Genomic DNA, 25,397 nt, shown 5'->3' with positions numbered 1-25,397 from the left:
GGTCCAAATGGTAAAGGATTTCTTAATTACCTGTGCCTCCTGCCATTTCAATTCCAACCTGTAAATCAGTTGTACTATCCGGTGAAGAAAGCAAAAAATACAAAAGGATTATTTCTTAAACAACTATTATACGTTCCTATAAAATACTGTTCATCACTAGGATAAGTATAAAATAGAAATAATATTTTGACTCTAGTTTGATAATAATTCTTTGCTTTTGCTTTAAATGTCACTCGAAACACCTTTTTATCTCGGAGGAAACAATTTATATCCAAAAGACCCTTGAAAGGGTCCAATATCCTGCAAGAAGAAAATCTACTGCGTTTTCAACTGGCAGTTTCAACTTCAAGATACTATTTTATACTTTCGTTTCATTGGTACCTTTATCTATGCAGATCAGCACTCCTTAAAATGTGAAGTCTAGAAAGAGACCTGCATTTTCAAAGATGTGTACAGCTTTTGCCAACTGGTACTTCTGCATTCAATTCACTTAAAGTAAACTTCAGAGAAGAAAAAGTCTTGATGTCTGCAAATATAAATATAGAAAGACATTAACCTATGAAACTGGAAGTGACAGACATATGAAGTCTCATTACTAACAGCTTCCCAAAAACTTTGTTAAATTATACAGTGCTTTGAAATTAGATTCATTGCAGAAAAAATAAAATAGGAAAAAATTAGGAAAAAAACCAAACCCAACACTGTTAAAAAGAATCATGGATAAGAAGCAAATTAAAACAAGAACACTATTAAAAAGAGTAATAGTGGGAAAGCAGCAAATAAGAAAATATGGCAAGTTTTAGAATGTATAGAATGTATAAGTTTAGAATGTGCAAGAAAAACTATGATCTGGATCTTGGTGAATTTGAATGAAATGAATTTATATCTCCACACCTGATGCACACCAATCTGAGTAGTGCCCAGATCATAACAATACCAGTGATTAAGAAGCCACAACCTCACAAAAGATGGAAGAAAAAAAAAATTATTTTGAACAAAGAAATAATATGTTCATTCAGTAATCATACTGTAGAAAGATAATTTCAGAGGTTAATTATAGGCTAATGAAAAACTAGAATAATTTTCCATCTTAGATATACATTAACAGGTAGTAGAATAACAAGATTTGTTATTCTATTTTTAACATTTTACAATTTTTGAAGGAGTATGATGACAGCTCTTTCCAACTAATCTAAAGCAGGCCTGAATCTGTTCAGATTCAGTGGAAGAATAATGCTACCACCCTAACATCTAAGTAGCACCATAGTAAGGTGATTTACAAACCCAAAATTAGTGCTGCAATACGTACCTTCAAACTCATGAAAAAGACAACCGAATTCCACAATGGGAACGTATCCTGTAGCCTGCACAGTTGTTTAAACAGAAGAACACAGATTTTCACAGATTACCAACAGGATTAGGTGAAGTCTGATGCTTAGAGTGTGCCCGTACAATTACAGCTCACTGGGATTTTTGGATTGTAATGTACAATTTCAAACAAGCACAACTGCTTGCATTTATGTGGTTCTATTTAGCATTTCACATTTAACAATTCAAGTTGTTTTTTGTCTTTGGTGCTGTTCTATGTAAAAGAAGAGCAGACAATATTGTCAAGCAAGTGATATCAAAAAGAAAAATTCCTAATGCAGGATGTTACTTTTATACATAATCTGAGTATGTCAACCATAGTATACTGAGCAATGTTTGAGAAATACAAATATAAAAAGATGTCACTTTTAAGTCTGAGTACCTCCTATGACCTGCTTTAGAAATTACAAAGAATACTCCATGCTTTGAAGGGCAGGCAAAGAAAAGCACTTTTCTTATTCAGAAAGATCACTGTTCCAATGGAAATACTTAAAGTAAAGCTGTGAGAGAAATAGAATAACTAGTCACAGAATACAAATATGATTAATATGGTAGTATTGATAAGCAGATATCTTGTTCACTCAAATGCAAAGTAAAATTTATATAATCAAACATTTGTACAGGTGCTGATTTTAACAATTTTTTTTTTCTTTTTTTTTTTTTGCATTTTAGTATACACAATAAGGGCATAAACTGAGGTTGCCTGGGATCTTTTAAATTCTTTACATTCAGATCTCTCATTTTCTAAACTTCTTCAGGCAGTTCATATTCTTACTTTATTATTTGGAGATAATTTTTCTTCAGATCCAAGATGTTAAGACTACTGATCATTACTGATAATGATACACAGACAAGGATCTTCTAGTTCACCTATTCAAAATCAAAGGTGAAATAGATTCCTTTTATTATTAATTTTTTGAAAGCTTTGACATATTAACACAGGATGAGTTATTTACTGGAGCCACTACATATGCCCCTAACATATAATTTAACCTAATGTATGAAAAGTTCTAGAAATCAACGTCACTATCCTCATACTTGATATAAAAAATACCAAGAACAAAAAAAATACAGAACAGTTAGAACAATACAGTTTCAAATATGTACATTTTTACATCATTAAAAGCAGTCATTTTTCCAAAACATCATATGTGAATTAAGTCCACTGAAATTCCTAAGGGAAGGATTTGCATAATGGGAAAAAGATTAGGATATGATCCAAAGTAAACATACAAATATGTGAAACTTATTTTTCCCCCAACACAAAAGCTATCATTTGAATGACTTGATGGATGTCTTGTTCCAGTGAAGCAAACACATCACTGCTTCTACATACCAGTATATTCTCATAATATGAATCTCTACATGTTACAAAGATACGCTTGAAAGAGTTCATTTCAGGCCCTTTTAAAGAAAGACTGATTGCAAATGCATTAATGCCAGTTGAAAGAATGATTAACCATTCTGTAAAATTTTGCATTGTGCTCTCTGAAATAAGAATAAAGTTGTTCTAAAACAGTGCTGTTAACAAGAGGATGGGGTCGCCCTTTGGATTCATGTAAACATCTCTCTCTTCCATCACTTCGAATGCAGTAGAATCCCTTAGTTTGGTTAAAATAAAAGTTAGAAGACATAATTCGGGAAGGAAGATTCAGAAATCTCTCAACTTTTTGTAATTCAGGAAGAGGGTCCTTGATTAAAGTATTGCCATCCACTATGTGAATCTGATCCAAACTGAAATGTTTAAGCCACTTTTCCATATGAACATCATATAAACTTCTCTGAATAGCTTTGTATTTGGTATTAAGTGCTCCATTCTTAATAACAATATCTTCAAAAAGCTGAACAGGCTTGTGGCTTTCTATTCTGTTGTAATATACTTGGGTATAGTCAGATATAACTCTCTCAGTGGGATCTCTTAGAATGAGCAGCAGCTTAATGGAGCTATTCATGTCATGAATTCTTTCTGGAGCCTGTGGTGATGTAAAATAGCCTGGTGTTTTCTCAATAGTAATTTGATTTCCATAAGAAAATGGCATCAAACTCCTGTACCAGTCTATTCCTTTCACATAATTTTCATCCCAGTCAAAAAAGTGGACTTCTGTAGCAGCTACAACAATATTAGGATGAATATCCAACATTTCCAGCAAAGCTCTTGTCCCTCCTTTACGAACTCCAATGATAATTGTCTGAGGTATTCGTCGACTTGTGCCAGGAGGTCTCACCTGTGCTGAATAGTGTTCACTTTTATTGCTGAACAATCCTACCTGTGACTTCAATGTTTCCAACAGTGCTCCATTCTCCACAGGAGCACCCTGAGTATGAGTCAGCAGAAGATAAGCTGACACCAGAAGAAAGGCCATGTGGAGAGGAATTATTAGTTCAAGATAATATTCTGTTTGATTAATGAAAGAACAGATACATTCCTTCTTGAGTTGGTTGGCAGAACCAGTGGTAAACAAACAGCAATTTTCTGAAGCATCTGCAAAATAAAATAAATCAAATCAGTATTTCTAAACCCATCACAAATTGGAAATTCAATTTACCATTCAATTCACAAATCCAATCTGTAATCACAATAGAAGTTCTGTTTAAAGTTCTGAACAAAAGAGAATGTGGGTATTTATATGGAAATTACAAGACGGAAGAACAGGTGCATTATACCAAACCCATTTTGTTTTAAGAATTACAATTTTTTGGATGGGATGTTTGGGAAATAGTAAACATGCTAAAGGATCAAAACACATTCTTATATAAATGACAGTTAATGTCTATTGATTTTGAAAGGCTCCCAAAGAGTGTACATCACTGAACATGTTTTTTAAGGCATCACACAATAGGTGACAAAAAATATTGGCCTTCAAATTCCAAGCACATTTGCAAGCCATGACTTTGCTTCATTAATGCCAAGCCTTGTGGCAAATTCAGAATTTATCAATTCACAACCTTCTTAGACTTCCTATTTACATTAAGGACAGAGCTACACATAAGTCGCTTTTGGAAGCACTTCCTCTCTTACCTGAAGAAAGAATATACAGCATTATTGCTGCAATTCTGTGATCCCAGTAAGCTAGGATTTGGGCAGGGTGGGAGGGGAGCTGGGAACAGATAATATTTATTCTAACCTTTTCCTTAACTCTTGTATTAATTTAAATTCTAATCCTCAGTGTAAAATTAAAATTATTTGAAGAAGATTGAGGAATTACTGTTGTAAACCCCTTACTTTTATTTCAGTTTCCTTTTTTTGTTCTAATATTCACCTAAGATTACTTCGCTAAAGGCAAGATCAATCTGAATAGTTGGCAAGAAAGCACTGCCTTGCAAATACCATGAAGTAGTGAACTAACTTAAATAATTTAATTTAAATTCCAGAACTATTCCACTCAGTTTTAAAAACAGATTCTTAACAGATATATTAGACATCTTTGACTAACCAGAAAAAAATTGTCTTTAGAATTATTGATAAGAATATCAATATATTCTTCTCTATAAAAACACATTTAGAAACCAAGTAACAGGAGACTCCATGTTTCATACAGGCCAAGGATTAGTAGCATTTTGGAAAACAACTGTTAATTTAAATTTAACAAATTTTCAATTAATTAGTTTTATATAGTCAAAATTTCCTAGAGTTACTGCAAGAAAAAGAACTTACCTAGGAAATACTACCAGAAATAATCGAATTCAGAATGTGCTACAAAGCTGATGCCTAAATAGATCAAAATTGCCTTTGGGAGCAATTCCAACAGAACAACATTCCAGCTTCAGCCTAAGAGATTTGATTGATTTTGATGAAGCTCTAAGATGTTAGATCCCGTGGTTAGGTTATAATTGCTACATAAATGTAAAAAGGATTTAAACATGATTTATCAAATATAATTGGAAGGTTATTTGAATAATTTTTGTGCTGCTTTTCTGTCTTTATGCAATTAAACACAATTTTTTAGAAGATATGAACTGCTTTTTATAATGAAACCAATATATTTTACATTGAAGCACTGTGTACTGTCAAAATATTCCTATTAGCTATATGGAACACAATAAAAAAAGTAACTCCATGATGCATTATTGGAATTATGGTGCCATACTACATGTTTATTTGGTAGTTTTTGTGTTGCTTAGTAACATAGGGAACAGCAACAGATATGATACTAAGTAGATATGAAGTCCAGAAAGAAATTCACACTGTGAAGATAACTATTTAGGTGAATAATAACTGGAGATTTTGTTTGGTTTACTTTTTTAAAAGCTAAAGAAGAAAATATGCTGGCTGAAAAATCATTTTAATATTGCAGAAATGGTCTAAAGACCTTCAATTCCTGTAATCTATGGTAAAAAACGATTAAAAAATCTAAATAGCTAATTATTTACCTTAGTGAAGTACAACATTTCAGGGTAAACAGACATATAGTATTAGTAGTTATTACTAATATTATAAATGAGTAATAATACTCTCCACTGCCTGTAATACTTTCAACAGGGGAATTTCACAGCACATTATATTGATGAACTCTGCACTCTATTAAGGCAGTATTCTCACCTTACAGGAAATTTTGACTAAGGAACATTAAGTCAGTTCAGGAGTGCAAATGCTTTAGAAAGTCAGGGTTAATGTCATCTCCTTAACAGGGTTACAGTCCAACCATGAAAAAAAAACAAAGTAGGGCTTCCAATTCCCCACCCACTTCCAATTTTGTACCCTTTGTTGACAGTCACTCATATCTGTTATAGTAATTTACATTTACATGCAGAACTGAAAGGAGAGCACGAAAAGCAAAGCTAAGAATTCCCCAGTGTTTCAGCATAAGACTGGAGAATTTTTTAGAATATTGCAGTTTTCTCCCTCATTTCCTCCAAACTTAAACAAAACATGAGCTGCAAAGATGCCCTTCACCACTGAAAGCTACAACAAGCAGAGGTGTTCAGAACAAATACAACATAACAACAGTTTTTATAGTTGAATTTAAAAAAGTACTTTTTCTATAAAAATGCATACTTTATGTTTTTACCCTGTTAGATACAATTTCATCCCAACACCATTAAGAGTTTTCAACCTTTTTAAGACTTGCAGAAACACCAACTTGTAACAGGTCCATTATACTTCTAATAATTAAGAATATTTCTAACGCTGACAATATGAAAAAGTTATAACAGCCTAACCATAAGGTGAATTGCTTCAGGAATTACTTTCAAAAACCATACTGTGATGACAAGCCAGTGTAAAGTGTCTTATACAGACTGGCTCTACGTAATAAATAATTCTAAACGACAACTACTATCACTACAACAAGAGTTTATTTGTTAAAATTCAATCTTCTCTAATACAAAGGAAAAACCACTTATTTCCAGACAGGTCAGGAATACCTAGATTGAATTCAGAATATAGTGATAACATAAAAATATATAATAATAGCATAAAGAATATTTAACTCTTCAAAAATTTTCATACCTAGAAATAGTTGAATAGACCTTACTTTTAATATAAATAGCACAATTACTTTTAAGTTTATTCTAGAAAGAGAGCATTGAGAAATAGCTACAATTGAATATATGTAGAACTGCACTAAAATTTTCAGTGCTATCTGATTCAGAAGAATCCCAAATAAAGAAATACATTTGATTCAAAATAGAACCTTTCACGTGGCTTGATGTTAGAATTTTGCATTTTTGCAGAAATATGACAGTGTTCAGAAACATCGTTTTCAGAGTTGTTTAAAACAGAATCCAAGTTTGTAACGTTTTGAAAGAACAAAATCCAATTTTTAATTTTGCAATCAAATCCCAGTCAAAATGAACTTTAGATAGGCTTACATTTCTGTGCTGGAATTTGGTCTCAACTCTCAGTAGAAGATATGATTGTAATCTAGTTAAGCTCTGATGATTACCAAAAGTATTGAGTAGCAATTCCCCTTGCGTAAAATTTTAAACCTAAACTCATGTTTCGAGTGTGTATGATTAAACATAGTTCATACACACTGTTTTCATTACATTTGTATAAAATATGCCTTTTAAAATACTGAAAATCTAAAACAATGTAAATAACAAGGACAACTGTTTTAATGATACATGATTGTTAAGGTTGAGGGCAGACTGATTTAGAGGTTTTGCCTTCTAAAGACATGACTATTCCATTCCATGATCTTATCATGCTTATCGCTGACCAATTGGTGGTTGGATTTACTTTTCTTCACCTCTGCTACTAGTAAGACTCATTTGAGTGCTCCACCGCCTTCTCTCCTATCAGGAAAAAAATCACCTGCTTGGATAAGTATCTCAAGATCTACTGTTCATGTTACGAATACCTCTTCTCAGCTTAATTTAGTACAAATGAACTGGATTATTTCAAACGGTTTAAATAGTATTGCTAATCTAACTCCTTTTACTGCAAATAGCCAGAAATAATAGGAATGTAAATAGGAATAAAAATGGAAATAGCTATTTGGTGACTAATGTTAGAAGATGCAAAACAACTGCAATTGGCTGCAGGCTTCTCTACTGTCAGCTACCCAGACTATAACAGATTTAAAGAAAAGCTAAGAAAGGTTAGTATAAACTATAAACACATTTAATCATTGGCAGGTGATATTAGCAGATAGGAGTTTTGAAAGTTTGCTTCCCTAAGGCTAGTATGATATTTTCTTATTTCTGATAACTCAGGATAGAAAACTGTCTGATGATAATGACTTCTAATACATGGCAGAAGTTTAAAGATGGTAATATATACAGTATAAATACTCCGATATATTTCTGCGTGAAATAAAACTTCTGTAGACATAGCCAACACATTTTTTAGTATCTTTGAAAACGTAACAATCCAAAAACCTACATAAAAGTTACTGAGCCATAATTTCATGAACACCCTTAATATATCTGTTCCACAAAGCTCAGCATATTCTAAGCAAGCTTCTAAATAGACGTAAAATAAATTCTCCTCCCACTGAGATGTAAAGTATACATGGTGGGTAGATTAACATGTGTGACAAGGCCAATTCTGTACATCTAATCTCTCCACACATCACATCAGTGTATTTCAAATGTAATCATATTATCATTTTATTGAATTAACGTTGCACCTGTAAATGTTAATTATGCGTCAGAATCAATATAAATGGAAGTAACAGAGCTGGAATGCTAGGCCTTCAGCCAAATAAGCATTAACTACATAATTACAAAGACAGAGCAATGTATGGCTGATAACTGGTTTTTATGTTTATTTCTACAGATCTTAGTGAGGTAATATTTCAGCCTCTATACCTCTGGTATAATTAATTGAATATTATTCATTTACCCACGTTCATTGTCAGAAAGAACATCTTGATATTATTATTGCTGTTTAGGAACTACAATTAAGAATCTGCTGTTTGCTTTAATCTACAAAACAGCAAATTCCTGCATGACATCCTCATCTAACAGCTGGCACTAGAACCTCTGCTACACCCTCCTGTAAGAATACAGCTTCCTGGCTTTAGAGAAATAACACCATAAAGACCTGCTAATTTGAACTGGTAGGGACTCTGAATCATCATAACTTCAAGGACCTTGGCTCACAGAAGAGTTTTTCTGGGGAGAATTTATAAATATTATTCCTCAAATTCTCAGCATTGCTCCAGTGCATGGCAAGAACACTCTGGACAGAGCTCAGCAGATGCTGGCAGCTAAATGGGGAATTAGACAGGAGTGAAGTATGAGTAGTTGGCCAGCCATGAAGCAGGTCCTTTTTCCCCACCCTGAGTGCTCTCACAAGGTTAAATGCTTCAGCTTTTGTAGCTCTGTATCTTATCTAATCTTTTTGGTAACTTCTCAGGGAAGTTTTTCAAGGCTCTGGTATTACCCTCAGGGAACCAGTTAAGCTATGTGATACTGACTGATAAGAATTGCTGTATTGTGTCTTGTTTAATTGCTGTATAGCTCCTATTATATAAGGAATAAAATAAACTGATTCTTCCCCTGTCATAAAAGCTGTACCCAACAATTAGCAAATTTGAGTCTTCCTGGTGACAGATTCACACACTAGGAGGAGACAAACCAATATCTTGGCTCAGGAATATACTGAAAAATGCAAGAGTAAAAGTGAGCTGAGAGTTCAACCGTAAAAGAATAAAGCGGTTGAAAAGCCCATCAGAATTGAAACATCTTGCAAATGGTGACTGAAAAAAATTTAAGATGCACTTCTTAAGTGTGTGAAACCAAAGGACATATTTATAATTCTGACTAGTTATTAAGTATGAGGGCTGCTCCAAAAGTAATGCCTCTTATTATATTGGCCCATGTAGTCAGAGACATGTTGGTGGCAAAGGCTGAACTTCCCACTAATATTACATTTTGTTGCTGTGTGATAGCAGCAAAGAGACAGTCCAACAAAATAGCATCTGAAATGGGAGTGCACATGAAGCATAGTTATGTCATTAATTCCTCCATGAAAATGTTGCACCCATGACCAAACAGTACTCATAAAATTTTAGCATCAGAAAATCCAAGATCACACAAATAAAGAGGCATTTTCTACTTTTTCTCAGAGCAAAGAAATGTGTAGAGGTCAAGTCAGAGACCACACAAAGCAAGAGCTTAGCACTTTTTAAAGCTGATTGCTACAGAAGATAATAGAGGTAAAACTGTCTTATGGTGGTAAGCAAATCACTGCTAACAGAGGAGATGTTAAAGTAGAAATCTAGAAAAAAATACAAAACAAACAAACACATTAATAAAGAATATAAAAAAAACCTCTTGAATAAAAGCTCCATTAATGCCTTCAACACATACCCATTACCAAGTTACATGCACTTCTAACCCAGCAGGCATCTGCTGAGACACAGTAATGAAAGCAATTGAGGAAACATTTGAAAATGCCCAATAACCAGAATACAACACAGAAAATAGCACAGAAAATAAGCCAGTTGTGCCAAACTCAAACTTCCTTAACACCGCTTCTAGTGCTAAAACTCAGTCTTATAAACTGTAACATACAGGCTGAACTTATAGAAATGTCAGCTGTTCAACTAAAGCCAAAGTATTGAAGATACACAAAAACCAGTCAAAAACTCTTACACTTCTCCTCTTTACCCCCAGTCCATCCAGCTATTATGACAACTTCCCTGTACAAAAACAATCTCTGCGCCTACAGGCTAAGGTTTTCTTTGGTTGTGCTCGAAACCTGAAAAGCCAGAGGAGATACAGCTGCAGAAACTCTGCACCAAACAGCATGATTAATTCAAGCAGAACATGTTCCTTGCCATACAGCGTAACTTCTTCCCCATAGCTCAGTGCTACTTTGCACTCAGCTCAGCCTTCCACACTCTCCATTTAATGCTGCTTCACTTCAAATCAGTTAAAAATTCTCAGAAAGTCTCTTTGATGGCTGACAGTGCCTACAGCAATTCTTCAGAGCCTTTTAGCTCTGTCTATCAATTTCCACCTAGGTCTTCAAGGTAAAAATCATACTTAGGAGCCATCACATACATTCAGGATCTGAACTTCAAGACTTCAAATTTGTGAAACCTGTGACAATGTTTGTCATATTAGAAAATGTGACTAGGAGGATCTACAATGGAAATGGCTACAGACTGAATAAGAACATGTTATAACTCCTTCCCAGATTCAATGATTGACAGTTTTTGCTGACTGTGGTGATAAAACTAATAATTAATACTTTTGTCTGAAATTGTAGAGTCAATTTGGAATACTTGGCTGTATCTAGACATATTATGATGTCATTTTTACAACTTCTCCTTCAGTTTGAATGACGATGCCAGCATTTTAGTAGTTCCTGGTGTTGGAAACTTCTGTAACAGAGAAGAAAGTGGCAGAGGTCTCTGATGGATTTCCATAATTAAATGCATATTAATAAAAATAAAGGGTCAGAACATTTGGTCATTCTGCTACCCACGAGTAGTTTGTACAGCACATGTACTTTAATTCTTTGTTAAACCTTTCATTTCAGCTACTCAAAGCGATACTGCATGAGAGCAGACTGGTTTTATTGCCACAACAATGGGACAGTCCTCTAGGAACAATATATTAATATGGCATAAAGTCAAAAGGAACCTCCATTATCTCTCATTCTTCATCTCTTTCTCAGTTTTCATCCATCCTAAATGAAGTCCAGGATACAATTCCATAAACAAACCACAACTGTTTTTTTCTAAATCTCAGTTTCAGACTGACGGAAGATCTTTTCTTTCTATAGGGTGAGGTGACAGTTTGGGCATATATCTCTGCTATTTTATGGCTGCAATTAAAAACAGAGCTCAATTTTTTCATACTGTGTAGCTTATAACCCACAAATGCCATGCTGTTTTTTAGTCCACGTTTGCTTTTTTCTTGAGAAATTTAAAACGAGAAAAGCTGAGGATCAGCCTTTGTTTTCCTTTTAGCTATTTTCCATTACCACCAAAGCGCCTAAAGCATAAGCATAAAGCAAGGTTGTGGGTGCTTGCATGAAATGATTTTAAATAATAAATAAATAAATAATGCGGAAATAATAAATAAATAAATATATACTGTAACTGGTTCCTTAAGACTCTAATCACAGTGCAGTTATCTCACTCTGTATTTTACCTCTAAGCACACTATCTTTTCCATTTTCAAAGCATATTGAGTTTTTTTAGAGGAGTAACAGAAATATTTTCTGTATGCTTCCTGCAGCATCCTTCATCAATAGCTTAACAGTTACTTCAAACTTTTTCAAGAGCAAATGACAACAGCTGAATGCCAGGTAATTTGCAGAACCAGTGAGGCTCAGAAAAAAGGAGCAAGTGAAGCGCCAAACCAACACCTTCAAATATGACTGCCTAAATGCACATAAAATCAGAAAGAGGTTCTGTTCTGTAGCCATTACTCACAGTGAATAGTACTTTATTCTGTTAATAAAATGAAGTCAGATAGTTCTGAATGTAAGATGAGAGAATCTTAATTCCCTACATAAAGTGTGATTTAAACTCTACAGGTAGTGAATATTTGAGGCTTTTGTAATTCAAGGATAGCTGAGAACTCAACCGAAGACTGGCCGTTTTTATACACTAAAGCAACTACTTTCAAACTCAGCATTAAATAAAAAACATACTAGAATATGCACAATGACTCTCCAATTAATATTTGCAATTTACCTGTTTGCATCTGCTGATACATATCCAAGTCTTGCTCTGTTTCAGAAGAACTTCATTTAACAATTCTATATTTTTTTTGTTTGTTTATTTTAGGGTTTAAAAACCCCACTAAGATCATCTAGTCCAACTGTCAACCTATCACCACCATGCCAACCAGACTGTGTAACTCAGTGCCAGATCTATACATTTTTTGAACACCCCCAGGAATGGAGACTTCACCACCTCCCTGGGCAGCCTGTTCCATTGCAATACCACTCTTTCTCATAAGAAATGTTTCCCAATATACAGTCTGAACCTCTGGTGCAACTTAAGGTCATTACTTCTCATCCTGTCACTAGTTACCTAGGAGAAGAGGCCAACACCCCACCTCACTACAACCTCCTCTCAGGTAGCTAGAGAGAATGGTAAGGTCTCTCCTGAGCATCTTTGTTTCCAAACTAAATAATCCCAGTTCCTTCAGCCACTCATAAGACTTGAGATCTTACGCCTTCAATATCTTTGCTGCTCAAACATACAGCATTCTGTGAAGATTAGTGTGAAATTTATTTCAGGTCTCTGCTGAAACATCAGCATTACTTATTACCTGTCCACCCTTCTCCTGCTCTCAGCACTTAGTATCTCACCAGTTGGTCAGTTATACATAAAGGCCTTTGCACAGCACATTAACAACAATATTTGCTCCCAGATCCATTTGTGAAAAATACCTACTTCTATTTAAAGCAACATAATGTTTAATTCTGTGGCAGCCAAGGATTTTTTTCTGCACTCTGATTATGAATGTTCAGTCCTCTTACCTTAAAAACATGTCTACAGGGGAAAATAAATCTGGATTCAAAATTTAATTTGGAACTGCAAAATACAGAATAGATATTTCTGTTTATAGTATGCTGAAAAAGGTAATGCAAATATGTAGTGTAAGCTTCCACTTATTGATGCTAGCTTGGGTTTAAAGCAATTGTTTTGTCTCTTGAGAGAAGATAGTATTTTCTCTTGGAACTATACATTGTATATATTATTTTACAACTTTAATGCTGAATTTTAACCTTAGATGTCTAGTTCAACGTTTCCTAGCTGAAATATTTTCACGCTCTCATCCCAATTACTCCTTATAGCATCTAACAGTGAAAATACATTTTAATCTTAAACAACATTTATATTAAAGGCAGGTTAAATTTCTTCCAGAACCTTTCTGCCCAGGGGGAAAGTCTGATATGGATGCACTTGGAAAGCTGTCACACCTACTGATGCCTTGAAGGGAATTCTAGACAAAAGAAGTCAGTTGCTCTGAGTTTATAGATACAAATCAGAGTTCAAAGAAAATTTTTGACATTAGAGTCAAGACGTTAGAATAAAAACAACACTGTAGCATGTGGGTGTGAGAAACAAGAGGTTCAATAATTAAACGTGATAAAAGTATTGATTCCTATACTATGGAACTTACAAAAAATTATGCAAGAAATTAGAAAGTAACACATCAAAAACATACATAAAAAGCAACTATACTTCTCCTGACATTAAAAAGACAAATAATATAATTGTGGGTCACGGCCTGAGAATGCTTCAGAAATCAAATTTCAGTGAAATAAGACATGAAATCAAACCCATTTCGTAAAGATGTTTTATGGATCTCCTGCACCCCTAAGTAGGCAAGATAAATTGAATGTGACGTATTTAAAATTATAACATATAACAAAGCAGTGCAAAGCTGGTAGTAAAAGAAGAAAGGAGTGGTGAAGACAAAGGAAACTACAAAAAGCAAAACAACTAGGCATATTGGCAAATTTGTAAATATACAGCACAAAAACTCAATCAAAGGGTGACACACACCTACACTTAGTTCTGTGCCTCTATTTCAAGACTGAGAAGCATGTATACCTCCCAACAATGGTGAGATGACCAAGAAAACACTGGATGTATCTGCCTATGCAATATTATAGTTCAAGCAATAAAATTCATACTGTACGATTCTAGAAAATAAACATGCATAATTGTTTTTTGGAAGTATTGTATAATAGAAGCAGTTTCCAGATTACTCTAGCTGAAAACTACTATAAATATACTTTTAAACATTTTTTCAGCTGTCTCTTTAGTATCGCATGCCCAGTGAGTCTTCTCATTTTCTCACAGCCTCTATTCACTGCAGAGATGATAACATAAAAGACAGCCAAAAGATGAAGTTAATTTTCAGATAAATTATGGATTATCTAAGTCAATCAAGCAATAAATCTTTCCTTCTCAGAAAGAGGTTCAGCAAGGAATTTAGCTGAAGGCAGATAAAAGAGGGAATGACTGCAAATCTCATACATGAAAGAAACCAAAATAAAGGAGTGTTCTAGACTTACATGATGTTAGCTGTAACTTTCAGTAGGGTAAGAAAAAGAGATATTTTAGACACCGATCAGGAGAATCAAAATCGTGTGTTACTGAGGCCAAAATTATTCTCTTATTATCAGCACGTACCATCCAAGTTCCTTTCTATTGTTTTATGTGCAATTAAGAACTACTCTCTCTGGTTGTAAAATCACTGCTCAACGGATTTACCAAACCTTTACCAGAAACTGACTATTACCATAAAAATGCAGAAGCTAGACTTTGAATCTGTATATACAGTTTTCATTAATAAAAAACAAATTCTACAGAACAATTTAGAAATGTAACTTCCTTTGGGCTTCCAAGGTATGTTGCAATTTTTGCTCTGTGAACTACATCGGTGTAAAACAAATTTGTCCTAATTTCCACCTGGGTTTACCAAGCTCTGAAGAGGAAAATAGGTAAGATGACACAAAACATCTCCTGGAAAACTGTACATAAAGAATCCCCACAGGGATATTTTTTATTTCTTTTGCAGTTCTGGTGAAAAAAAAAGACACTCTGGTTTTGAATGTATTTTAACCTGCTTAACTTTATTGCCATTGAAATGGCAACTTCTAGGCATTTATTCCTTTTCCTATTCTAACAAAAACAGTCCCAACATTTTCTTGTAAACTGTTTCCCCTTCATACTGCAAAGAAAAATCACACCTGCACTGGAACCTGTCCCACCAAGACTCCTGAACTTTGTTACAACAAAAGTCTTTACCATATTTTTAATAACACCCTTACTTTGTCCAATGCAACGCAATTAGAAATATATACATATTTAAATGGTTGTGTGTTTCTAATTAGATTCACTGGCAAACACAGAATGTATGTTAAATATTTTTCAATGCAGCAAAATATTGTCTCATTTTATATGAAAGTGATTGTTCGCTTACATGCTTACTATCACCAGTACTATTACAATTTTAATACTACTACTACCAATAAGAAAGATAATCCTATATGTATATATATACATGAGGTAGCAAACAGATTACATTACCTACATGTTACCGGTTTTCAATCTTACAGATAACAAATGGTATATAGTATGACAAATAAATGCTTTAGTCCTATGCTGCAGGGACTTCCAGTGACCTCTTGACTATTCCTGTATTAAACTGCTGTTTCATTTTTAATGAGTACTCTATAAATGGAGTAGTCTGTATTTTGAATCTGTGGGTGTTGCAAAAATTCCTAAAAATGGGTCAGCTGCAAAAACCTAAATACTTGCAGCCATTATTATTCATTAGCATTTAAAGGGAGCCCTTGACAACTTATGCTTAATAGTATACATATTTCAACAACAGAAATATTAGGTGACAATATTAAACAGAATCAACTTTAAAAAAAACACAACAAAACTAAGTAATATTTGTGGGGATTCCATTACCCAAAATATATTTTAGGCAACTGAAGTCATCTAATAAGATAAACTTGCATGCATAGGCGCAGATAAGCATTATTACCAGGCTTCAGATACGGTCAGGCTTATGGGTAAGGCACACTACAAGAATCAATGTATGAAAAAATCTCTTTTGCTTGAGATACTGTTTCAAAAGAGGCTTAACTCTGGTTAATTTCTACTAGGCTTGGACTCTTTTGAATGAAAGAAACAACACACAGAAATTAAGTCATGTTAATTGAATCTGCAACCTGTACTAAAGATCACTACTGCTAAGCCTTATAAATAAGCAAAGTTTATAAACTGACTTTCCTTCCATAAAAACCAAATAGAAATACTTGAATGTTTCTAAAAAACTTTACTTTGTTAAAACACATTTGATGAGCTTCAGTTAGGACACTTACACAGGTTTTGGGAGAACAGTCAATTACTTCGAGTGTGACTGAGCGTGACACTTGAGTATGTGTCTGAGAACCAGTTTTCTCCATCAGGACAATTCTCCCTTCAGGAATAGTGCCTGTATTTTCTCCTCTTATCCTCCAGCTATTCTATCCTTTTCCCAAGAAGGAAATACACTTTTAAACTCCAGTTTAAAACTATCCCCCGTGAGTTCTCTCTCTCTCTCGTGTTTTTTAAGAGTCTGAGAAGTATTCTGAGTTGATAATAAATTGCAGGCATAGCTGCAGAGGCGTGTGGTGTTGCTTGCCACCTGCCACCATCTATAGCTTTGAAAAATCCTAAAGGTAACTTCACAGTTTTGTTCTGTCAACAGGATAAGGCATACAGTAGAGGCTGCAAATGATTTTTATAAACTTCACAGAACAGCCTGAACAATAATGCCATTAATATCAAGAATTAGTAAAGACTAACAACTCTGACAAATATATTGTCTTTTTTATAGATGAAATGAAAGCAATATTCTTACACTATGATCTTTCCAAGTTCAGCTCTTTCACCTCCAGTTATAAGTGCACAAACAGAATACCTTTGGGACAAGATAATTGACTTTGTAGTTCAGTAGTCAGCGTTACAGCTCTTGAATATGCCTTAAGAGTGTGCTGAATTTACTGAAGCTATGAATTCTCAGTAACCACCATGGTTGGAACTTCATACTTTACACTATCTGGTCTGACATTCAAGTCTCCAAAAGTCTGCCAGGCAGTGCAAGTCTTCCTTCCTCATAGCAATATTTTCTCTTGTCTTTATGGATAAACGCCTTTTACGATATATTTAAAAAAAAAAAAAAAAGAAAAAAAAAAGAAAAAAAAAAGAGTTAATTTACCAAACTTTCATATTCTCATCTATGCTGCTCTGCTTTTACCTCTTTCATTTACTCTGTTATTTATGAGTCTAAAGGTAGGTCTTGGAATATAGCTTCCAATTAAATGGTATTTCAAGTTTCCATAATTACTTAGGAACTACTCTCCTTTTCTGAGCCTAAGAAAGATAAGAGGATAAAATAGCAAAAATAAACTTTTATACCCATGCCACTTTTATATGCTGATCTATAATATGTGACATCACAATGCCACAGGCTCACAGAAAACAGGCCAGAGGGAACCCCAGGTGGTCACTTAGTCTGTCTCTCTGCCCCAAGGCAGGATCAACTATATTGAAATCATTCTTGACAAATGTTTGTATAACCTGACCTTAAAAAACTTCCAATGATAGATACTACATAACTTTCTTATGCAACCTACAAAAATATAGTTACAAGTTGCACCTACTCAAAATTGGGAATACTAAAAATATCTTACTAACTTTGGTTTGTAAGATGCATTGGCAGCTTTGGTGCAAAGTATAGCATTCTTGAATTCATGCAGTTAACAATTCACACAGATATGTCTTTGATTAAGTGTAAAAAAACGTGTATTCATTTTCAGTTTTATAAAGAGAAATTCTCCAAAATTGTTCACAAGTTCACTTACATTAGTAACTTACAGATGACTTCATAATTAATCAAGGTACAAATGCACTGCATTCTCCAAAGCAGTGTGATGTGTGTGCAAAGAACCTTTATGAATCTTACTTCCATAACATTTTTTATACAGGTTGGGATGCTTTCATGTACACATACATTGCAGAATTTAATAATGATTAAATAAGGATTCTAAGTTCATGTGTATATGAGTATGGATATGTGTATGCTGCTTATCATAATTATATTAGTAGCACAATTAAAAATTCCACAACAGTAGAGAGAACATGCTGTTATGCGAAAAGAACAGCTTTAAGGCTTTTGTACTGATACCTGGAAGAAAAAGTGATACAAAACAAATGGATCTAAAAGTCTCCCATACAGTGGAAGACAAAAGAAAAAAAAAGAATGCATCCTTTTTGTTTTTCTGTTCCTCTGTAAAAAATCTGGACCCACAGAGTTAATATCAACAAAACTCTACCAATAAAAATGAGGAGTCTTTCAAACTGCTGAAGCATTATCTATAGATTTTTGCTGGTTCACAAGCTCCATGCGAAAAAATTCCAGTGAAAGCTGCTGTAATATATAAAGCTAAATGCCTGAGGGACATTGAAGTGAATATATTTTTCTGCTGTTTAAAGCACACTGGCAGTCATTTATAGAGTTTACATAGCTTTCTTGTCAATACCTGCTGGTCGCAGTTGGTGAAGAAGCAGTTTCTCTTACGATCTGGCTGCTAATTAAGCATGGCAGTAGCCATTCAGAGTGAAAATTTCAACAACCTCACACAAAAGGACAGAAAGAATCAAATGTATTTTCAGAAGGCTCTGATCTTTAAATATAACATTTGGATTCTGCAGTTGCTACAGTTTAAAGATAGCAGAAAATACTGTGCCAGATTAACACACAACTTTTTTCATAAACTTTAATACGGTGTTCTATGCTTCATAACTTTAGCCTTGCTTGCTGCCATTTTTAACTCATCATCATTCAATCATATATTTTTTCTGCTGCCTGTTCCTTCACATGCAGGTAGACTGAAGTTTTCTCCTGTGCCCTTCTGCACACAAAAGCTCCTAGAAAATACCTGCAAAGTTATCTCAGCTGAAGTAGTATTTACTATTTTATTGTTTCTTAATGTTAATCCCATCTCCTTGTTTTTGTTGTTCTTGTTCTTGTTGTTGCTGTTGTTGTTGTTTTTTAATCTACCTGTTGACTTTTATGTTTTGTCTACAACTCTTGTAGGCAAAAATCTTTGACATTTGTGCACCCTGACCCAGTAGTCCCAGATTTGAATTTAAAAGCACACTGTAAAATAGTAAAGAACACAAACAAAAGCATGCAGTTTTCTTACAATAGCTGAAATCTCACTCATTTTTATTTTTTCTTAAGTACCCTGCATGCAGGACAATAAAGCTGGACTGGACTGGGAAATAAATCTTACTACTAAATAAGTACTGGTTCTCTCAGCTGAGTAGGAAAGGATCTGGAATACATACTGAAAGTGAATCCTTTCTGAAAGAAATCTTCAGACAACAAAGGCATTTTTAGAACTACTAGAGGTGACTGAAAGGCCACCTTCGACACAGAGCAAAACGTCACTTCACAAGGAACAGCATCTCAGTCAAGCAAGCTTTTGATCATTTATAAGTCATGCTCAAATTCTTTAAATATAACAAACACTTATCCATATCTAGTTGCTGGTTGTAATTGTTCTTATCCACCTATGCCTTTTATTCACNTCCTTTAAAAATGGAGATCTTTACATAATTGTAAAAAATCTTACCTTTTGCAATTTTGCACAAGAAATATAGTCGTGTAATTTTTTAAAACGGTCTAAGAACACAATAGAAAATGCTATTTGCATATGCCAGAGGCACTAAAAAAGCCCACTCTAGGGGGCTCTACATTAAAAAGACTGAAAAGTGGAGGAATTTTCAACACGTTATAACATAGACTAGACTGGAAACAGTAAGTCTTGACTAATTATTGAATTGTCTCATCTGCTGAAGTAAAGGGATCCACAGATGCCATTGGCAACAAAGAGACATATTAAAAAAGAAAACTAATGTACCAGAGATTTTTTATCCACCACAGTACACTGTTTTTAAGAAACAATGGTGTGCACCCTCTAAGAAACAATCCTGGTTTTAATTTGGACCTTGTAGAACTAGAAGTAGTTCTCCTGCCCAAACTCTAATATTAATACGACCTTTTCTGTGCAGGGTAAGTTATAAAGCACGTCTCTGTCCAGAAAAAAACCTGCCTGTATTTATGCAAGCCTGCTTTTGAGGTAAAACCATACTTTAAAAAAAAAAACCAAAACAAAACCCACTTAGATTGTATTTTAAAACCTAAACAGAAAATAGTTTTTCCTTCAGTGATAAACTGAAGATCTATTACCTGGACAGGTAATGGATTAACAAGCCTATATGAAGAAATGTATACAAGTTCATTTTAAGGACTGGTATTCTCATATTACTCTTCAACTTTTTTTTTTTTTTTTTAAAACATTATGTTTCAGAGATAATTACACTTCCAGTCTATATCTGAGCTTATCCAAAACTGCTGTCTTCTACTAGTACTAGCAAAAGGCAAGGTTTACACACAGAATAGTCCCATATGTAGCTAACAAAAGAGCTACAGTCTTATACACATTAGCAGACACGCATAAAATCACTCATACCAAACTGAAAATGCACCAGCACCAGATTCAGTGTGTCCTGACATGAGAGACATAATGTGTGCAAACTCATTAGTGCACACACAGGAAGTCTTCTCCTCCCTATGGGAAGCAAGCTCTATTTGCATATTTATAATCTACATAAAAGTTTAATGACTTATGTGGCCTGCATTTGGACAAGGGATTTACTTAATGTGACCTCAGTCCATGATGAGATGAATTTTATCTATCAGCTGACCATGGATACTGTGAATATTTCCCATTAACATTGACATGTTGGTGAATAAAGCAGGAAAAATCCATTAAATATCAAGAAACCTCAGCTAGAAAAAAATTTATTTCAGGAAAGAAGCTGTAAATTCAAGTCTAAAGTTAAATAGTTACATCTCATGTGAACCTTTTGATTGTATTTAAACACATGCAGATTTCTTTTCTTTTCTTTCTTTTTTTTTTTTTTTTTTTTTTTGGCAGTTTAATAATTATTTTTGTATGTATCACTCAATCATGAAGATTTTTTTCTTCCAAGCTGAATTTTTGTATGATCCTATAATCTAAAGTATATTTACAGTTCATAAAATAGCATTTCAAATAGCATTTTCTAAAGAATATTTACAGTTCATTTTTAAGGAACAGAATAAGATCCAAGCTAGTTTTAACACTGTTAAATGAAATAATTACTCCAAACTACCCAATATCTATGTTCTGCGAATACATACAACATAATTCCAAAGAACAAACTCTCTTAAGGATTGTGAGGGAATAGAAAAGAGATCTTTGCATTAAGAGAAACAGATATGAAATGCCAGTTTTGTAACTGGTTTTAAGTATGCATGTGTACAATAAGTCAAAATAGCACAAGAAACAACACATTGAGTAGATAAATATCATTACATATGCTGTACATTACAGACTCATTTTTATGCCAGTCAGGATAAAATTCCTTATTACCATAGCTTCAAAATTTGTAAAACAACATCATAAGAAATGTAATTAATCTCTTCCCAGTTACAACATAACAAAAGTTTTATGGGCGATTACAAGCCTTGCTATTGAACAGTTGTCTAACAAGTCAGATTCAAGAGATGCTCAGCCCTTTCCTCGCTGGATTTACCTCTGCTGGGTTCTCTCATATTTCAGAGACTGATGTAAGCCTTTCAAGTGTTAGACTGTACTGGGGAGATTTAATAATTTCCCCAGCACACTAAAGTGCTCCTCATGCTCTTAAAAAAACCCAAATAAATAAAATGAATGTGAGAAAATTGAAGTTTTGATTCTAGAGATCTCATAGGAACAATTACTGAGATCAGAGGTGAAATTCCTCACAGTGTTATGAAGTAGCTTCTTCCATTCTGATCTTTATTATTTTAGCAGGAAGAGTCAGTACTTGCTAAAGGCAAGACTAACTTGACTACAACTGACCTAAACAGCCACATAAATTACAGTGCTTTTGAGATTTCTTCAGAATAAGGAAACAAACAGATGATGGAACTCAGTATCTGATGAAATCTTGCTTTTTTACAGAGTCTAAATTCCACTTATCCTTACACCAGGAGACACAAGCAGTCAATCGTTTTCTGTTTTGACTTTACTGCCATCTTCTAGCATTCCACTTAAAGACTTCACAAAGCAGTGTTTGAATTTACACTTAAAGTAGTTGCTCATGCAAAATGATGAATATTTCACCCATTCTCACCTTTGTGACATTTTCCTCTATTCTAGTAATTATTCAGCAAAACTCCTTAGCTGAGTGTAACATCTCTTTACAGTAGCATACCTCTGTTTTGGTGCTTCTTAAAGGCAGTGGTTCACCAGCTTCAGTTAGCATTTTTACAAATAGAGCTGACTTTATTCAAAGTACAAAAAACAGCAACATCATGCTTTTTGAGGAAGAATTCCAAAAGCATGTACTCTTAAATGCTAAAACACTTTTACTATTTTCACATCTGTCCACTTACACTTCATCACTGCAATTGTAGTTATCCAAGAAGCACACTAAATAACTTGATCAGTTTGCTTTTTTACTGTAAAGAAGGTGCAAGCAACGAAAACTATGTCTGTTCATTTGTGACACTTCAAGTCTATGGAATTGTTCTTCTGTTAGCCTTCCAAAGAGACAATTTTTTCCTTCAGTGACATCCTATTCTTACTGTCAGCAATTTCAAACAAAACATACAGTAAAGGAGTAGAGGTCATTAGTAAAGAAACAAGATCTATCTAGTAAAATCTTGTGTTACATTGTGCTAATCCTTCTGACAAATAGAGGGGGAAAAACAGTATATACACTGACACTATATGTTAAAACAGAAAAATAAAGGTTTCAATTTAAAAATTTTAATGTTAAAGTGATATTTTGGGCATGCATGCTCTCTTTTACAAAATATTCACTGTGCTTGGAAAAAAAACAACAAAGACAGAGAGAAGAAAGGGAATTGGCTACTTAGTTTAAAAGCAAACAGCAAGAATTTCAGGTGTTAGCAGGTGTTACTTACTTACACCAGTCTCAGAAACAATTGAACAAAGAATTTATTTAAGCTGCAAATGAAGAGAGGGGAAAAAGATAAGCATTTACAATAGACAAAAAATACACCTCACTTTTCAATCCCAAAGAATTGACCATGGGAAGCATGTGCATGTTCCCAAAATTAATTTCATGTGTCTCTGATGTTGTCATGACAGAGTCAGAATTGCCCCTTTGTACTGTGGAGATTTTGTTTTCTTCACCCTACTCTACCTTCAGCATAAGACAGACATGGTTGGAAAGTGGCATATATCTAAAATAATTTCATCAACATTGGCTTAAGGATCTATCCTTTCCCCAGCTTCTAACACTGGACTGGCTAACACTGGATCAACATTACACCACTATCACATTCTTAGAGCATGCATATTCACCTCTAAGAATACTCTTAGGCTAAGAATACTCTAATAATAATAATAATAATAATAATAATAATACTCTAATACTCTTAAGGCTACCTCTTCCAGGATTTCAGACCCCAGTTACCAGGATAACAAAACAAGTTTTCCATAACAAGGCTTACCAGTTGAACTGTTCCACACATAACTGCAGGCCAGCTGTTGATTATTCACACCAGAAAGCTCAGCTTCTGACAGCCAATCTCAGCCCTATTTTTCTGATTCAAGAATAAAACCAGGTCCAGAAGTTGCAAAAAAGATTACTGGTTCTTGCATTTTCTGCACCAAGTGCAGAGTCTCATGAAGGACAGAGAAGATCATACTTAGAAATGGAGTGTTCTAAGAGAGATTGGCAAGAAAATGAATGGACCTGCAGACAAAGACAGTCCACTCTTATATTGATGACATGGAGAAACTGGATTACTACATTAAAAGTCCAATGAGAGCAGACTATTAGAACAGGACAGTACGTAATTTATCACTGGATAATATCACTCAGATGAACATCCGAGATTAATGTTACTCATCTACATTAAAATTTATCTTTCCGCCGTGCTGTTTAAAGTTTTACACTTTTCTCTCCCCAGAAGGAAGAGTACACCAAATCTTCTTAGATTTTGTTTACTCTCCACTTAAATGATCATCTTCATGTGCAGCAAGTTAAGTCTGCTTTGGCAAGAAGGTGCAATAGTACTTTTACCTGTCTGCACATTCACTAGCAGATAATGTGGTTCTGACTTGGGTATAGGATGTAACTGTTCTTGGACACAGTACATCTTGCCAGATAAAAATCTGAGGTCAAATAACCACAAAAAAAACTCTACATGCTCAAATTAAATTTAAAATATATTATACTGTGTGTAAATAGATTTCTTAAGAAATAATATTGGCACTGAAATCAAACAGAGACAAGGAAGAAGGTTTCTGTATCTATTGATCCTAAATTGAATGCTTAGCTTAGTTTAAATTTGAATGCTCACATACATACAAAAGTTAATAAACACCAATGACTTCAGCATCTCTAAGATCAACACGCATACACTGAATTGACAGTAATATGCTGAAGAATTTTTTAGAAAAAAAAACAAAACCCTGAATTACAGGCACATCTATGTCTTTGGAATCCAGTACTTACAAAGTGTTTCACTTTAAGCTGCAACAACAACAATAAAAAAAAAATATCCCAGATACAAAGTTGATTTACATCTACAGCTGGTCAGTGAAAGCATTGATGACCAAAAAAGCCAGATGCTAAACTAAACAGTTTCTTCTGGAGTATAAGACATTTCTTAACAATAAATGGAATGTACAGTGCAATATATAAACAAAATTGGTCAAGGCAGAACCCCGATCCTCCCAGTTTACCGCAATCCAAAAAGCAGGTAAACACCCTAACCACTGAATTATTGATTTTGTCAAGATAGCAGTGAACAAGTAGAGCTTTGACAAACTGAAAAATATTTCAGAACAAAATTCCATCCCAGGAAGCACAAATCAAAACCTGCAGCTTGACAGGGTTTGAGGTTCCATCTAGAACTCATAAATCCATATCTGGAAGACTGAAAGACAGCGCAGTGTGGGGAAGATTAAATAAAAACAAAATAAAAAATCCAGAGAGACAAAAATATAATATTGTAAATACATGTCA

General features: G+C 34.1%; 1 protein-coding gene across 2 annotated transcripts in view; it reads right to left on the bottom strand.

The window, feature by feature from the left end:
- Positions 1-1,906: 1,906 nt before the first annotated feature.
- Positions 1,907-25,397, bottom strand: part of LOC107315944 (heparan sulfate glucosamine 3-O-sulfotransferase 1-like) — a 33,794-nt gene continuing 10,303 nt past the window's right edge. For both annotated transcript variants that reach the window (XM_015866896.2, XM_032445521.1), the window contains exon 2: positions 1,907-3,850. In XM_015866896.2, the coding sequence (XP_015722382.1) occupies positions 2,802-3,731 (930 nt within the window). In that variant the 5' untranslated portion in view covers positions 3,732-3,850 and the 3' untranslated portion in view covers positions 1,907-2,801. The remainder of the gene's footprint in view (positions 3,851-25,397) is intronic.

The sequence above is a fragment of the Coturnix japonica genome, chromosome 6 (assembly GCF_001577835.2).
Source record: "Coturnix japonica isolate 7356 chromosome 6, Coturnix japonica 2.1, whole genome shotgun sequence".
Taxonomy (NCBI): domain Eukaryota; kingdom Metazoa; phylum Chordata; class Aves; order Galliformes; family Phasianidae; genus Coturnix; species Coturnix japonica.
This window is presented reverse-complemented; position numbering and strand designations above follow the sequence as displayed.